The 17,413-nt window shown below is 39.8% G+C and overlaps 1 protein-coding gene across 1 annotated transcript in view; it reads right to left on the minus strand.

Annotated features, from left to right (window-relative positions):
- limk1.S (LIM domain kinase 1 S homeolog) overlaps positions 1-17,413 on the minus strand; it is a 56,135-nt gene extending 38,722 nt beyond the window's left edge. Inside the window, exons 1-2 of the mRNA XM_018249054.2 lie at positions 17,003-17,413; positions 5,708-5,804 (exon numbers count right to left, since the gene is read on the minus strand). Coding sequence (XP_018104543.1) covers positions 5,708-5,804; positions 17,003-17,060 — 155 coding nt within the window. The 5' untranslated portion in view covers positions 17,061-17,413. The remainder of the gene's footprint in view (positions 1-5,707; positions 5,805-17,002) is intronic.

A 17,413-nucleotide genomic window follows, 5' to 3' on the forward strand; every position in this document is an offset into this window, starting at 1 on the left:
TCACTCAGTCCTGCACTTACTCACCTATTTAACCTTTGACTTTCTGCTAGTATACTGTATTTCCAAACAAACAAGTTTATACAAACAAGCACTAATTACTCCCATCCTCAAAAAAACCTTCCCTTGATCCCAGGTCCCCACCAACTTTTGTCCAGTTTCCCTACTTCAGCTTGTGTCCAAAGTGTAGAAAAAGCTTATTCAGCATCTTATTCACAACTCCATTCTCAATACCCTGCAATTTGGCTTCTGCCCAACACAGTCAACAGAAAGTGCACTCACCAAAGTAACCAATGACCCTCTCATAGAAAAGTCTAAAGGTCACTATTTCATACTTATTCTTCCAGATATCTCCACAGTTCACCACCCATTCTACCTAAACAGTTTGCACTGCTCTTTTATGGTTTAAATCTTATCTTTCGGATCATTATTTTATACTTGCTTTCTCTAACTCTACCTCCACCTCATTCTCTCTTTCTGTTGGAGTTCCTTAAGGCTCTCTCTTAACTCTTTGCTGTTTTCACTCTAAGGAAAACTTTAGTCAGTCTACTCCTGACCTCTCTCCTGACCTCTTGTAGACTGGTATGGACTCCTCCTGAACTGGTTGGCAAGATGGCAACCGCATGAACTCAGCCAATGAGAAGCAGCATTGTCAGATGCACAGTTGTGCATAGCATCACACATTAAATACAATCAAAACACCACACAGTGGAGTTTTGATTGTATTTAATGAATTACGGCTTGGGGGGTATGTGTGAGTGTTACCACTGACAAAAAGGGTGTGAAGCCCTCGAAACACATGGTTGTTCTCCACAATAAATACACATTGGAGGTATTTTGATACACCACAATTGCACATGTGCTTCCTTTGTCTTCTACTTTCCCAAGTTACAGAGTGCCTTACTACTAGTTCCTCTGTCACAGCGCTACCTGAAACTCAATCTCTCTCAAACAGAATTCCACATCAGCCGTTCCCCTTATGCAAATCCCTTCACTGGCTCCCAATCTCCTCTGAAATCAAATTCATTTTAGCAACACTCACATGCAAGGCCTTTAAAAATGAATCTCCTCCCAATATCTCCGCTTTATTCTTAAAATATATTTTTTTACACCTACACTCTGTTCTGAATTTCGCCTCTTTTCCCCTTTCATCACGTTATCCCATTCCCGAATGCAAGACTTCTCTTGGTCTTCTGCCTGTCTATTGAACTCTCTGCCTCGAGCTATCAAGATTCTCCCCTTCCTTCCAAATGCTCATTAAAGACCCACCTGTTTATGGAAGCATATTCATGTTTCTTGATTGATCAGACATCAACTTTTTACAAATCACCAATTTTTTTCATATTCCTTGTTTCAAATGTACCCATACCTTTTAAATTGTTAGCTATTGATAATAGGGCCATGCAATCCTATTTTTTTTACTCTGCAACCCTTGTTTGTAAGATTGTATGATCTCATTCCATTACAAATTAAATGGGTAGTTCACCTTTTGTCAGGGAGCCGGGAGCTCCCACCAGGGAGGTTGTCAGGATCAAGGAGGAAGCCCTCTGAGGGATCAAAAGTCGCGGTGTCCAAAGGGTTAATCAAACGGATAATCTAAGTCTAGGCAAGAGTTCAAGGGCAGGCAGATAATAAGCAAAAGCCAAAGTCCAGGCAAGGGGTCAGGCAACAATCAGGAACAAGACACAGTCTAATAACTGTTCACCATTCTGGCGTCTTGGTTGCACTTTTAAGTTTGAATTTGGCGCCATAGTGACGTCACTGGCATCCTTACGCCAACGTCGGTGCGCTGGCGTGTTTGTGCCGGCGCCGCTACCCACGTGGCGGCCATGGGTGCCGCCATTTTGGGAGCGATGCTTGAAGGAACGGATGCGCCGCCCGGAGCTCCTGGAACTGCTCCGGGCGGCGTTCGTGACACCTTTACATGGGTCTTCATCCTTTTCATGGTTTTTAAGTTATATAGTGTCTAATGGACATTCAGATCAGGTGGCCAAGCCTAAAAAGCATCATAAGACAAGCAAACCCATAATATAGATAGCTCCAGCATACTGGAATGAAAGGAGGAGTCAGTGGCACACAAGTTTGTTTATACAATAAGAGTTTTCTATTTATAAACTAGAATCCATTTAGAACTTTAATAGATGTCAGAAAGGACTTGACAGAGCAGCAGATGAGGACACCAGGAAGGAAGGAACCCTTTCTGAAATTAATGATTTGGGAACTGGCACTTGTCCTGAATACCTAATACATTCTTACTGAATTACAGTAGAACCTCAATTTTCCATTTTCCATGCTAATGCCTTTTTTTGCAGTCCCACACAGGCAAGCAAGTGTTTACTCTTTCTGAATTTTTTGGTTTCCTTAATCTGTTTTGACATGTTCACCTGACAAGAGTATAATCAGGCTTCTACTGTACCTATAGTTCTCAAGCATTTTGCAAAATTATAAACATTATAAACTCACTCTAAAAATCTTTTCCATGTTTTCTATTTTGTATTATTTAGTGACCAAACCATTGTTTGCATTCATGTCTGCGTTTGATTACCATACAGTGAAACCTCAATTTTACGTCCACTAGTTTTCCCTCATTTTACGTTATTTTTTGTGGTCCCACCTATATATTATGCATAATACATTTAATTGATTTTACATTTTAACACCATTTTTTCTGTTTCCCTGAAAAACGTAAAATGTGGGTTCTACTGAATTTTATGGAAGTAGTAGCCACTCTGTAGGCCAATGGGCCTAAAGCCTAGGCCTTAAATCCATGGCACGTGTCCAAGGCTATTTTCTCTGTGCCCTAGGTTGCTTACATTTATAACCAGAAGTGAACATTTCTAGTTTTAGCTCATTTTTAACCAATGATATGCTTTGGAAGATTTTTTTCTAGTGAACTCATGCTATTAAGCAACTTTGGTACCATTGTGTTGGAAGTAATTACTACAATCACGGATCCCACGGTAGTACAGGAAAGATTAATTAAGTGGAAAAGGGAAGTCCTTCTTTAAATAAACGTCCTGCTTTGAATATTATCTGGTATTAACCATTTACACAGCAGTGGTTTCCACTAGAATGGGAGTGTGAATTGCCTGGAACAGGTTTACATGTACTCTGGAAATTTAAAATGTAATTGAGTGTCTTAACCACCAAAAGTCATAGGCTGTCACAATTAGGATGCATTGAATCCACTATTTTGGGATTCATCCAAATCCTAAATCATCCAAATCATTTGTGAAAGATTCAGCCGAATACCGAAACAAATCCTAATTTGCATATGCAAATTATGGACAGGAATGGTGAAAGAGAACCGTGCTGGCAGTCTATGGTTAAAAAATGTCTCTAATTTCTGGTTTGTGTGATAAAAAGTCATATGATTTTGAGGTTTCGGATTCAGACAGGCTTGAGGATTCGGACAAATCCGAATCCTGCTGAAAAAGTCAAAATCCTGGCTGAATAACGAACTGAATCCAGGATTCTGTGCATCCTTAGTCACAAAAAAACAAAGAAATAGATCTCACTGAGATGTATTTTTATCGCTCAGACTTTTTTACTTTAAAAGTTGGCTGTCACTTTACTAAAAGGAGCACAAAAGTGTTCCCTTTTTACAGTACATAAGAGGCAATCATGTAATTCAAGAGATAGTATACTGCTGCTTCTTGGAAAGGCCTGTGAATTAAACAGTAAATATAACAGATACAGGTATGGTGATTCCATATGGGAAGAAAAGGGAAGCCAATGCAAACATTTATTTGTTGCTGGTCAATACCGACAAATCTCCTGATTCAACATACGCCTTTCACACTCACAGCAACCAATGAACAGCTTTCTTTTACGGGGTATGTGCAGTTAGAATAATAAAAGCTAACAATTGATTGATTGGTTTTAGTCACAGTACTGGGGCAAACTTTAAATATACCATCACATGTGTTGTTTACTGTAAGTCTTGTGACATAGCAAAACATACCACAATAAGTGTGTTAATACTTTCCAGGCTTTCATAATATTATAAATTTCCTAACTTGTAGCCCTGAAACGCCCAGCCAGAAGATATTTTGCAACCCGATTATATTTAGTCAGTCTCCAACAGGAGAAAACCCGCCCTTTCTATTATGTTACTATACAGCTTAAAAAAAATTAAATAGGATTTACATTTATTTTTTTCCTTCAATGTGTTCTTTAAAAATAATTCTCACTTTGGAGTCTGCTCATAACTTCTTCTGCAGACCTCCAATGTGTCGCACTAAGCCCAACAACCAGAGATGGTTTGACTGACAGTCGTAAAGATGACTAGGAGAGGTTGGGAAATTAAAAACATTATTAGCAGTGGCGTAACTACCGGGGGAGCAGGGGGTGCGATTGGGCCAGGGCTCGCACCCCTCAGGGCCCCCCGGCAGCTTGCGCCACTCTGTTCTAATGCGGCCATACGGAGGGGGGGCGGGGCCCGGCTGCACGTCCCTCGCCAGTGCCTGCCCCCCTCTAGTTACGTCTCTGATTATTAGAAAATTTATAAAAATAGAGGGTAATTTAATAAGTCTAATAAGTGGTCTTTAGTTTGCTACTTGTCTAATAACCCATGGCAACCAATTGGCAGGTAACATTCACTGGTCAGCTATTCAAAAACAAACATGATGGGTTGTTTTGGTTTATTATAGATGGTCAAACTTGAGTCTTATAACATCAGAATTAGATTGATTTCTGGTTAAAAGGGTCACTGATCCAGTCATTACTCTGACCAGATATTTAATGTATATCGGATGATTAGGACCTTTTCTAGACAAAAGCATCAGCCTTTTTTTTCACTTTGTTATACTGGAACAAATCAACATTATCACCATCTGGGCCAGTACTGGCCATGTGGCACCGCTACATACAATTTTCCAGACTGTGCTGAAACTGGCAGCCAGTCCTGAAACCAGTTTATCAATGTATATTATTATTAATGAGTCATATGCTGGGCTGCACAAAAAATATAGTCATTGTAGCTGTTATGATCCTGATGCACAAAATGCAATAATTATTGCTGCCTGATGAAATCTCTAGAATTGGCATGTGAATCCTGTATTATATTTGTAGGGATTAAAACCACAGCATCTCTGTATTCTAAAATGCTGCATCATCTGTATATTTCTGTTTAATATGAAGCTGGCAGGGGACCCTTGCAACCTTGAGATTTGCAAGCACAATATAACAGGCAGTTATTGCTGGTTCGTAATCTAACTCCTTGTTGATTAAAGGGACACTGTCATGGAAAAACATGTTTTTTCCAAAACACATCAGTTAATAGTGCTGCTCCAGCAGAATTCTGCACTGAAATCCATTTCTCAAAAGAGCAAACAGATTTTTTTATATTCAATTTTGAAATCTGACATGGGGCTAGACATTTTGCCAGTTTCCCAGCTGCCTCAGTCATGTGACTTGTGCATGCACTTTAGTATTCAGAAGTATTAATCTGAATCCAAATCCTGCTGAAAAAGGCCGAATCCTGGCCGAATCCCAAACCGAATCCTGGATTCGGTGCATCCCTACTTCAAATATCAATGTGTGTGTGATCTTCTTTATTCGATTACATTTCCTGTTGTGCAGGGAAAGCAATGTATATTTAGTGAATGGGACTGCCTGTAATGTATAGCAGCAGTCATTCAAAATTAATATGAAAAGTAAAAATAACAATATTCAAGCCCTGAAACAGTATACTCATATCCAGACATACCTGAAGCAATCAGAGTGCCAGTCCAATGCCAATGCCTGCAAATAACACCCATCATAAATACTCTGTCCACAACTGGCACACAACGGCAGTCCATTGCCTAGGAAACAAAAAAAAAACACTTTAATAATGAGACAGATATAATAATGGTTGAATAAATCTGCAAGGACAGTGGAATATCTAGTTCAATGCCCCTCGACAAATTTTAGTTTAATTTTGGCTGCTTAATCTTTATTTAAAAATAGAGAAGGAAATTACAGCTGAATCTGTTTATGTCTAAAATTGGCAACAAACATTACACAAATAAACTGATATGTAGTTATTCTCTAGGCCAAAAGACAAGGAACATTTTGTTTAAACCATCAGCCCAGGAATGTCATTGAAGGCACAAGGTCATTGGCTGAGATTAGAGGACCTTTTGTTTCAGCTTCAGCAAATGAAATATATTAACGGCAATAAAGATGCTGGGTTTGTGTTTGAAATGCATCTAAAAATTACAGAAAAGACCTACTGCAAGGTCAGGATATATAATCAAGTAAGTAGGGTTGCTGCCTGTTAATCTGTGGATTCTGGCAAATGGCCATGCTGTAAGATGCCATAGACAGTCACTATGTATTGGGCTGATGGGGGGGCTGTTTTGGCCTCTGTGTATTTGAAATGCCAAAGTCTATTTTGACATTTGATGTAAAGAGGGACATAAATATTAGGTGCACGCAGCACAGGGAAATTTTTATTGACCATACCCATTTATGACCACACCCCATAATTACCATGTCCTTTTTATAAATTTGACAGGTTATGAAAGTTTGAAAACATTTCTGGGAGTTTTAGGGCCATGTTTTATGTGTTATAACAGTTTTGCTAATGTAGCTGGAATTGCCCTTTAAACTGTGAGTCACGGATTTCCCAAGAGACCTGCTTATCTTAAATAGTTACAATTGTATCTTGTCACAGCCAATATAGAACTTTCGGCGTGCACTCTACGAATCAGCAGGTAGCGATGAAGTTAAAAAAGCAGTTTATTTCCCAAACAGAAGAGGACTGTTTGGGAAATAAAATGCTTTTTTAACTTCACCGCTGCCTGCTGATTTGTAGAGTATCCAAATAAAAAAGGGGAGACTCAGCGCCTGTGGCAACAGAAATTTGGAACTAATATGGTGTAGTATGTTCAATTATGACGGCATCACTCAGTGCTTGCAAAGGTTAATGTAAGGGTGCTTACTTTACACCTTTATAAAGACACACCAGTAGTTGAATCGTGTTTTACAATCGTGTTGGTGAATACTATTTCTTTATGGAGTCCAGCAAACACCTCCACCAAATGGCCAAAGTGCCTACTTACAAACCGATGGTTTGGTACAGCATAATATTGTGAATCCTCACATAGGTCTCCCACCAGCTGCACACCTATCTTCTTACTCCAGCATGGAAACGAGAATCCCAATAGTATAATACTGTTTTATCAAAAATATTCCTTAATTAAAAACAATTTGCACTCACACTATGTGTAATCAGTTGCATAAAGTCCAATATCGGGCGCTCTATTGTTCCAGGGGGTGGCTTTTTCAAGGTCCACCTCGTGGCGTTTCTTTGCAGCCCTATAGCGACTTCTCCCTCGCCTAGCACGTTTCGCTGGGCTACCAGCCTCCTCTGAGGAAGGCGACTGATTACACGAAAATAATGTGTGCAAATTGTTTTTAATTAAGCAATATTTTTAATATTTTTAACCCTGTGAGTCCTGAGTTTCAGTTCTTATAGGAAAACTATACCCCCAAAATGAATACTTGAGCAACAGATCATTTATATCAAATTAAGTGGCATGTTAAAGAATCTTACCAAACTGGTAAATATATTTAAATAAATATTGCCTTTTTACATCTCTTGCCTTGTACCACCATTTTGTGATGGTCTGTGTGCTGTCTCAGAGATCCCCTGACCAGAAATACTGCAGCTCTAACTGTAACAGGAAGAAGTCTGGGAGCAAGACAGAACTCTGTCTGTTAATTAGCTCATGTGACCTAACATGTATGGTTTGTTTGTGTGAATAATAGGATCCCAGGGGGCGGCCCTTATTTTTTAAAATGGCAATTTACTATTTAGGATTACCCAATGGCACATACTACTAAAAAGTATATTATTATGAAAATGGTTTATTTACATGAAGCAGGGTTTTACCTATGAGGTGTTTTATGCAATATCTTTTTATAGAGACGTACATTGTTCGGGGTATAGTTTTCCTATAATAATGATATTTAAATGGGGTCTTGGCCCTAACAGATTTAGAGACTAATGTGTTTTCACTTTGATTTCAGGCATGCAAGGTTCCAGATATATGCTGGTCACTGACACCCTTTAAGGCTACAATCAATATACATTAATGTAATGACCACTCACTGAACTTGAATTAATCCATACAAATATTCAAAGGACGAAGGACAATAAGCAGCTTTTATGGTTATGGTATGGCATTATATTTAGTGGCCGTTATTTCAGACGCTATATCCAGGGGACAGGCACTCTCGTATCACCCAGCTGTGCATTCATTCATTCATGGAAAAGGTTCTGTAATCTAATGATCTCTTCAATGAGCAGGATGCTGCTTTTTAAAGATACACTGTTGATTTGAGCCTAATGGTGGGCTACTCTGTACTAATGATGCCCACCAAGCTAATAACTCACTTCTATATATGACAATAATATTATAGTTTAGTACAAATAGTCTTTGCTTGTGACTGGCTTGAATACTAAAGAGTTCAACTTTATTAATGGCACCATATGCTACTGAATTCTTTTAATGTCAATATTTCATTAAACCAGCGTACTCATTTATACAGAGGGATGAGGTACACAATCCCCTTAAATTTAGTGATATCAGTATTTAGACAGAATTTTTTCTCAGAGTCAAGCAGAGGCTGTGATCTGCTTTCACTGGAACCAGTGGTGTAACTAAATATCACTGGGCCCCACAGCAAATAATTTTATAGGGCCCAAAAATGTCTAGAGATTGACCTGTTCTACCAAGTTTTATTGAATTTGTATATGAATTAGAGCCTCGTGGGGCCCCTATACCTTCTGGGCCCCCCCTGCAGCCGCAGGGTCTGCTTCCTCTATAGTTAAGCCCCTGCATAGAACCTGCATATACAGTTATTTTTCTTTAATTTGTGATGTCAAGAATATCTGAGTATATACTTCTTTGCAGGTAACGGAGAGAGAGAGAACTGATTAAAAATGTCTAGATATCATGTCCTTTAAGGTAATTTAATAAGTACTGCTAGTAAGGTTGTACGCATTACTAGACTTTTTTTGTATGTTAGGGAAGGGAACCACATATTAAACAGGATATCTTAGCAGGGGCGATCCTGCCCAATTTGCCGCCCGAGGCGGCCTTTGTTTTTGCCGCCCACGCCTCCCCCACGGCACTCACCTTCAGAGCCAGACAGCGGTCGGGGGTCCACGTCGCTAGTGCATAAAGCGCAATTGCCGAAGAAGAGCTGAATTTCCGGGTTGAAAACTGGAAATTCGGCTCTTAGTTACCAGGAGCAGCATATTTGCTGCCCCTGGCAACCAGGGGGTGCTGCCGCCTGAGGCGAGTGCCTCAACTCGCCTCATTGGCAGGGCGCCACTGTATCTTAGCCATTTTTACTTCCATAATGGAAAAACATATTCTCAGCTTTAAAGGAAAAGGAAAGGTTAAAACTAAGTAAACCTTCTCAGATCCAGCAAACAGTTCCACTCTGGTCACGTGGACTACGAAGCATCAGGAAGGAGGAAAGCGCATACAATACATAGCTGGATCATAATGTGGAGTCGCACACAGGATGCCTATTTAAAGTCCATATTTATTAGATATGCTTTAAAAACATCAAGTTTTGCAAAAAGAGGACGAGCTAGGCAGGTGAGTGCATGGCTCTATGCGTTTTGTGACTGCATGGGTCACTTCATCAAAAGAAACCCCACATTTCTTTCCTTCTATTGTGTAAACATGGGCTTCTGTATCAGACTTTCTGCCTTCAGCTTAAACCTCCTTGCCCCGGGCGTGAGCATGCTCAGTTTGCTTCTCCCTCCCGCCATAATCTGAGCTCAGAGTGTTTTACTTAGGTATGGTAAAACATTCTACAGAATAGATATCGCATTCTAGCTTGCACTTTTGTGGCTAATCTATTGGCAATAAAATGCCTCCTTAGTTTTCCTTCTCCTTTAATGAAAAAAATGCTGCAGCCTCAGGGCTTCTAAAGGAGAAGTACAATTTAACAAAGAAGTAGGCTAGAAATGATGTGCATATGTTTTGGGGCTACTTTACTAACTCAAGGCAACCACGGGCCTTAGCAAATGAAGATCTGAACATGTCCGCAGACATCTTTTTTATGCTTATACACAACAAATGCTCTGGGCTGCTTTCAGTTACCTGATCTTAGGGAGCGACTCACAATATATAGTGTACATACTATATACAATACAATCCACAATACAAGCCTAATTAGTAATTTCTTCAGATTTACATTACATTAGAGCTCAGAAACCAGTGAATTGTGCATCAGAATTTAATAATTTGCCCCGTAGCAACCTCTTGTGTAATAGACAAATCTCAGGGTTTTTTTTGTGAGGATTCTGATGATTCTGATGATAACCTTAGGGGACATAATGGTCATGTCTGAAGACATGGATCAAATGAGTTAAAATTAGCTTTTTGGTGAGTCTTTTAACTGTTTCAGAAGGGTAAGATCACACTGGGACATTCGGGGAGATTTAGTTGCCTGGCGACTAATCACCTCTTTTTCTGGGCGACAATCTCCCCGATCTAGACGACTAAATCTCCCCGAATCTCCCCATGTGCTGTACCCTTACCCAAAACCAAACACATTTAGTGTAACTATGCCATAGGTTTGTTGTCCAAACTGGTCCTTTTCAGGCTATGCACACAGACAGTTGTGTTGACAACTGCACCAAAATACTCCATTTAGTGAAAATGTGAGGCCAGCTTTAATTAAAGAAGTAGGAGATAAGAAATAAAAAAAAAAGCAGAGCAAACAAAATCACAATGCTTTTATTCTACTTTATGTCATTTTACAAAACACAAGGTACAGCTAGTGGCATTTGTCCTATAAGGATACTACTCTTGTCAAACAACATTAATACAAAGGAAGATATTCCTGAATTCTGATTTTGTAGCAATGACAGATATTGGAAGCAGTAACAATTATTGTTTTGTAAATTTCTGTTTTTATTGGCACAGTGTAACAGCTATTATTATTCTTGCAGGCAACATACTATATGTTTTCACACATTGCAGGAAATTGCTTTGGGAACCCAGCGGAGCACAGATGGCACAGAATCTGTATGTAAAGTTGGGAAAGTCCCACACACCTCCCTCACTCACTGCCACCTATTTAGTGCAATAAAAGAGACAGATACAGTAGTAGCTGCAGGGGGGCTTCCAGTATTATAGAGAGCCCAGTGGGGGTCATGCCTAATGTGTTTAATCACAATCCTCTTTCCCAAAGTGGGGGGGCAGAATGCAGGTGCAGCTTGGGGCAGTCACAGGCATTTCTCATTTGGCGGAGGATTAGCCATGTCTGCAATTAAACTTAAAGGAGAAGGAAAGGCTTTGTGCACTTGGGGGTGCCAAATGTTAGGCAACCCCAAACTCCATGCTGGTGCTCCTATCAGTAGAAAACTGCACCAGCCCGGGGTCATACCAGTAAACACCACTGAGCGATCCTCCGTGGAGCAGCCGCGTATAAAAAGAGAAAGATGGTAGAGGATCGCTCCGTGGTGCTCACTGGTTTAACCCTGGGCCAGTGCAGTTTTCTGTTCATAGGAGCACCGGCCTGGGGTTTCAGGTAAGTCAATACAATCACTTGGGGGTGCCTAACATGTGGTCACCCCCAAGTGCACAAAGCCTTTCCTTGTCCTTTAAGTAGAAAATGGTGAGCATAATGACAGATGCTGTATTTAGGTCTGATGAGGACTGAGGAACTAGACCTACTTCTGGGAGATGCTTGTTGGATCAGAACAGCTCCACGGACTATTATACGTTGCAGGCTCAGCATAGAAATGAATGCTACTCATTAGAAGGGACCTCCACCAAAATAAGTTTTTGCATAATGAAATAAAATGTGACTCTAAGAAACTTTCTTATATCTATTGATTAAACGTTTTCAGTGGTTTTAAAGTTATATGTAAACGTTATTGCAATATTTATTTTTCTCTTTTCTTAATTTGGTTTTGACTCTTGGAACAATGTAGCAGAAATCAGTTCTCATCCTGGTTCTAATACCTTGTATACAAGTAGTTTTAAAAACAATGGAAATTTTAATCTATGTGTATAAAGATGTTTAGAAGGGCATCATATTTTTTTTTAATTTTCATTACACAAACACAGTTTTTATGTAGAAAACACGTTACTGTGGGGAATTCTGGAGACAAGGGTGAATCATTTATAATAACAAGGATGTTTGCAAACTGCAAATAACATCTGGAGAAAATCCCTGTGTAAAAGGACCCTGAAGGACACCAATATCTTCCTCTAAGTCTGATATACTGTACATGCAATCCCCAGGTTACATACGAGATAGGGTCTGTAGGTTCTTAAGCTGAATTGAGTTTAAAATACTTATTAAATGCAACTTAGACAGATGTTTGTCTCTTAACATAGTATTTATTTTTAGACAGATGTTTATCTTAACATAGTATTTATTTTTACCTTTCTGTGCTCTGCAGTAGACAAAACACACCAGAGGGGATTGGGGTAGGTGGTTTATTAAAGCTAAATGCTAATAAAGGCCAAGCAAACCTAGTATGTTACTGTAATATCCTCTGTTTGTAAGTGTGAGTTGTACGTAAGTTGGAGGTTTGTAACTCGAGGACCCCTATTATTATAAAAGGCACAACAATATACAGTATATATATATAGAATATTATTTCCTTAGTTTATACACTGCACACATAAAACAATTTCCTAAAACCAGCACAGTGTATTGGTACTGGTTCAGAGAAAGAGAATGAAAAACTGCCAGAGTTAGGGGCCCATATACTAAGGGTCGAAGTGAATTCGAAGTGAATTTTCAAATTCAAAAACTTCGAATTTCAAAGTAATTTTTGGGTACTTTGAACATCGAACAGGCCAAAATTAGGTTTGAATTGAAAAAAGTACTGTCTCTTTAAAAAACTTTGACTTAGACACTTCGCCACCTTAAAGCTGCCGAATTGCTATATTAGCCTATGGGGAACTATAGCCAGTATTTGGCTGAATTTTTCGAAGTCAAAGTTTTTGTTTTTGGAAATTCATTCGATCGATCAATTAAATCGTTCGATTCGAATGATTTAGAATTTGATCGAAAATGGCTAAATTTAATCAAACAAAAACTTCGACTATCGAATTTCTACAATTCGATGGACGAATTTTGAAGTATTACCACTTCGAAATTCGACCCTTAGTAAATGTGCCCCTTGTTGTTATATTATTTATATGGGGAATTTGGAGAAAGCTTGCAATGAGACAGATCCTTGTAGGTTTGCATGGCTGGGAAGTGGATTGGAATCATGAACAAAAAATGCATCTTTATTTACATTTTCACACCTTGCCTGCACACTTAAAACCTATTTCAGTGCACATGCACAGGGACCATCAAATGAAGTAATAATATGTTTGGTCTAGCCCCAAGCTCGCTTTGCTTGGCTCTCTAAAATCATATTGGAAAAACTTGTAGAGCATTACTGGTTAGCTGGCTTCGGTAGGGATTAGCAGCCTTTCCAACAAAACTTGGAAAAAAAAGGAAAATCACCACAGCAAAGCATGCAGAAATGGGAATTAGCCCTGCATTGCTTATTGCATTATGATTTACTTTGGATCAGCCAGGAGGGGAATTAATGTATTTTGGAAAGCTGTTTTGTCATTACAATACAAGATCTGTCATTCATTTTTGGGTTTATATCCACAATAAATGACTTTCCGAAATCAGCAGTCAGCAATAATCACCATATCTCCCAAAATTTGAAAAATGGAAACAGGGACAAGAAGTTGTGGTGAAAAATTTTGACCACCCCCATTTTATGGCCACACCCCTAAATACCATGTTCATTTTACAAAATTTGGCAGGTTATGGAAAGTTTGAAGACATTTCAAATACTTTTCTATTGTTACAATTTCGGTAATGAAAGTGAAATTGCTTTTTAAGTTACAAGTTCTTTCAAGAGACCTGCTTATCTCTCTAGTTACCATTGTATCTAAATGCAGGTGCTGAGTAGTTTGGGGTCTCTACTAAAAGTCTCTAATTTAATTAAGTTTCAGAAACATTGAATCTTATCAGTGCAGGAGATCAAAGGGAAATGGGGGACATTTGAGTAAGAAACAGGACTGCGGGCTCAGCTAACAAAATCAGGACTGTCTTGCAGAAAAAGGGACAGTTGGAAATTATGATTCAGCAGTCAGTATACCCAGCATCCCAACAGCAGCCTGTGTACCCAAGCAACATCCCAGCAACTATCAGCAGTCAGTGTACCCAGCATCCTAAGACCCTATCAACAGTCAGTGTACATAACATCCCAACAAATATTTGCACTCAGTGTACACAGCACGCCAGCAACAATCAGCAATCCATGTTCACAACAAGAAGCTTATCATCTATTTGTGTGCACCATCCTAGCAAATATTAGCAGACCAAGTGGATATGATATGATATATATATATATATGATATTTGCAAAACTAGTACTGTAGTCTAGTCACTGTACAGACTATCTCAGCAACTATCAGCAACCACTGTGTATACTAAACCTGCACCTATTAACAGTCACACTTCCCACACTCAATAACAAAAGAGCAGTTTCTACTAATTAGCAAACAGTATGTTATTAGCATTTGAAACTGCCTACAATCAATAAACATTCCATACTATCATCCCAGCTACCGTAACACATCCTTCATTTTCCCATTAACAACATATGCATGTATCATCAGAAACCTTCTTGCCCAAACCAGCACTTGCATATACCAAAATCTTTCCAACAAGTCCTACAATTTAGCATCTAATACATATACCAGATATTGTGCTGTAGGGAATCAAACACTCTGCTGCCTCTTTATAATGAATCCTTCTCTCCCTGCGTATATATGTTTGCTGAACCAGCACCCACTGTATACATCTACATTCTCATTTCTACGCTCCACAGTATGTACTGTGCAGTGCACCTTCTGTGCTCATAATCAATATATAAAATGTTACCTGGTTTACTTACAAACACCAGCTTTTGAATGTATATGTTTGTTTATATATCACAAATTGCACATGCAGCACTGTACACTTTTACAGTAATGGCACACAGGGCAAGAAACATGGTGCCACATGAAACCTCTGCAGATTACACTGCAATAATCTAACAAGCTAACTGTCAGTTGACAGTTGCCCCCAAAAAAGCAAAAGAGTGCATTTTTTATCACCTGACAAGAGCTGGTATGAGTGCTTGTCAGGCAAGTGCTATCTAGATCTGCGAAGGCTTATTTTGGGTGCTTTAGCACTGCATTTATTGGCGACTTAAAAAAGCACCCAAACCAGCCCGTCGTGCCATTAATACAGACAGGAGGAACAAACGTTGCAGTAATTTAGAGTTATTCTGTACTGCATGTCTTACCATTGATTCCCATATACAACTCTGTTAGGTCTAGGTCACCTTGAATACTTATTCTTTGTTCCTCATAACAGAGAACTAAAATGTATACAGTATTTCAAGCTTTAATGTGCAGGTATGCACTCTTCCTGATATATTACCTGACAAAGATGGGTTACATTTATAGTGCTTTATTAGGGCAGAGGTGTATACTATAACCAGCACCCACTGCATTGATGTTCACCTTGTTCACATGCTGTGCCATATAAAAATCCAGTACACCTAGACCATATAATGCAGAAAAGACCACCTAGTCCTCCTTCTGTTGCTAAACCAAAGCTTCCAGCCATAGAATATTCCTGTCTGCGTGGATTTCCTTCGGGTGCTCTAGTTTCATCCCACAGCCAAAAACCTTCAGGCTGGTTAATTGCCGCCTGATGAAACTGGCGTATGTACACATGAGTTAGGGACCTTAGATTGTAAACTCCACTGGGTGACGTGAATGATGAATAATCTATGTAAATCCCCATGTAACATATCAGTTTGTAATAAATAAATTGCCTGACAGACAAAGACTGAGTTTCCATACTAGGGGGAGAGGTATCAAAGTGTGAAATTATAGCTCCCCACAGAAAAACTCATCCACTTTCTATTTACGGTATTCCTATGGGATTTTTAGAGGCTTTTAGGAGCCCATACAAACCTTAGCTTCACCCATCATCTCTCTTTAATCATAGCACATGCTGTTGGATGTGAAAGCCCAAGTACACCAAAAATATCAGCACCCACACTGCCTTTTTGAAACATCTGTCCAATGCATTGTCACCCCCCCCCCCCCCGACATTTTATTGTAAAAGAACACATACAAAAAATTAAGGGTAAATTAATCAACCTGACAACCCCTACTGCATTAAATGGCCTTGTGTCTTTTTCCTGTGCACTGCTCACAGGTCAATACAAGCATTCAATATATTCAGTCATTGAATACAAGGATGCCTGGCCCTACAGCTGCACATGCTGTAGCACTAACACCACCAATCTGTAGCATCAGGGTCCCTTTAGCATCTCCAAACACTGTGCATCATAAAACATGTACAGCATCACATGCCTTTTCCAGGGTCTCAGCAAGAGCAGCAGCAAACATGCAGCTGCCAGACTGATGGCACATGTACTGATGGCACGTAGATTGATGCACATAGATTAATGGCACATGGACTGATGGCACATAGATTGATGGCACATGGATTGATGGCACATAGATTGATGGCACATGGACTGATGGCACATAGATTGATGGCACATACAGTAGATTGATAGCACATGGAGTGATGGCACATAGATTGATGACACGTGGACTGATGCCACATAGACTGATGGCACATGGATTGATGGCACATGGGCTGATGCCACATAGATTGATGGCACATGGAGTGATGGCACATATATTGATGACACATAGATCGATTGCACATGGAATGATGGTACATATATAGATGGCACCTAGAATGATGGCACATGAATTGATGGCACATAGATTGATGGCACATACATTGATGGCACATGGACTGATGGCACATACATTGATGGCACATGGATTGATGGCAATTGGTCTCACAGAGGTAGGGGAGATGTGACTGCTAATCAGCCATGCAGCATGGGTATTTTTGTAGAGGAAGCAAAAGGCAGAACTCACCCTCCTCCTCTCCCATGTGTTCCTCACTCCAGGAGCAGCACAGTAACATTAACCTCATTCACCGCACGTGCGAGAGGCCCCGATAATAGTGTCAAACAGCGTACCCTTCCCAGTGCCCGTGGCCCCTCGGGATCCAGTCAGCATGTAGTGCCAGACAATGACAGGGTTATACCTGCTCCTGACTCTCCCTGTGTGTGACTGCATGGGAAACCCAGCACTAGACACTGGTGCTAACCAGCAGAATGGGAGGGGGCGGGACAAGCATCCTGTTTCCCTGGGAAAGCTGTGAGCAGCCAAGGGATCCAGTTGGAGATTATGTCACAGCAAACAGAGCACAGGGTTTCAGTACGTTGCTCTGGAGACAGGGAGGGAAACCCAATTTGTATGTATTTGCTGCTTGCATCAAACCTT

The sequence above is a fragment of the Xenopus laevis genome, chromosome 2S (genome assembly GCF_017654675.1).
Source record: "Xenopus laevis strain J_2021 chromosome 2S, Xenopus_laevis_v10.1, whole genome shotgun sequence".
NCBI lineage: Eukaryota > Metazoa > Chordata > Amphibia > Anura > Pipidae > Xenopus > Xenopus laevis.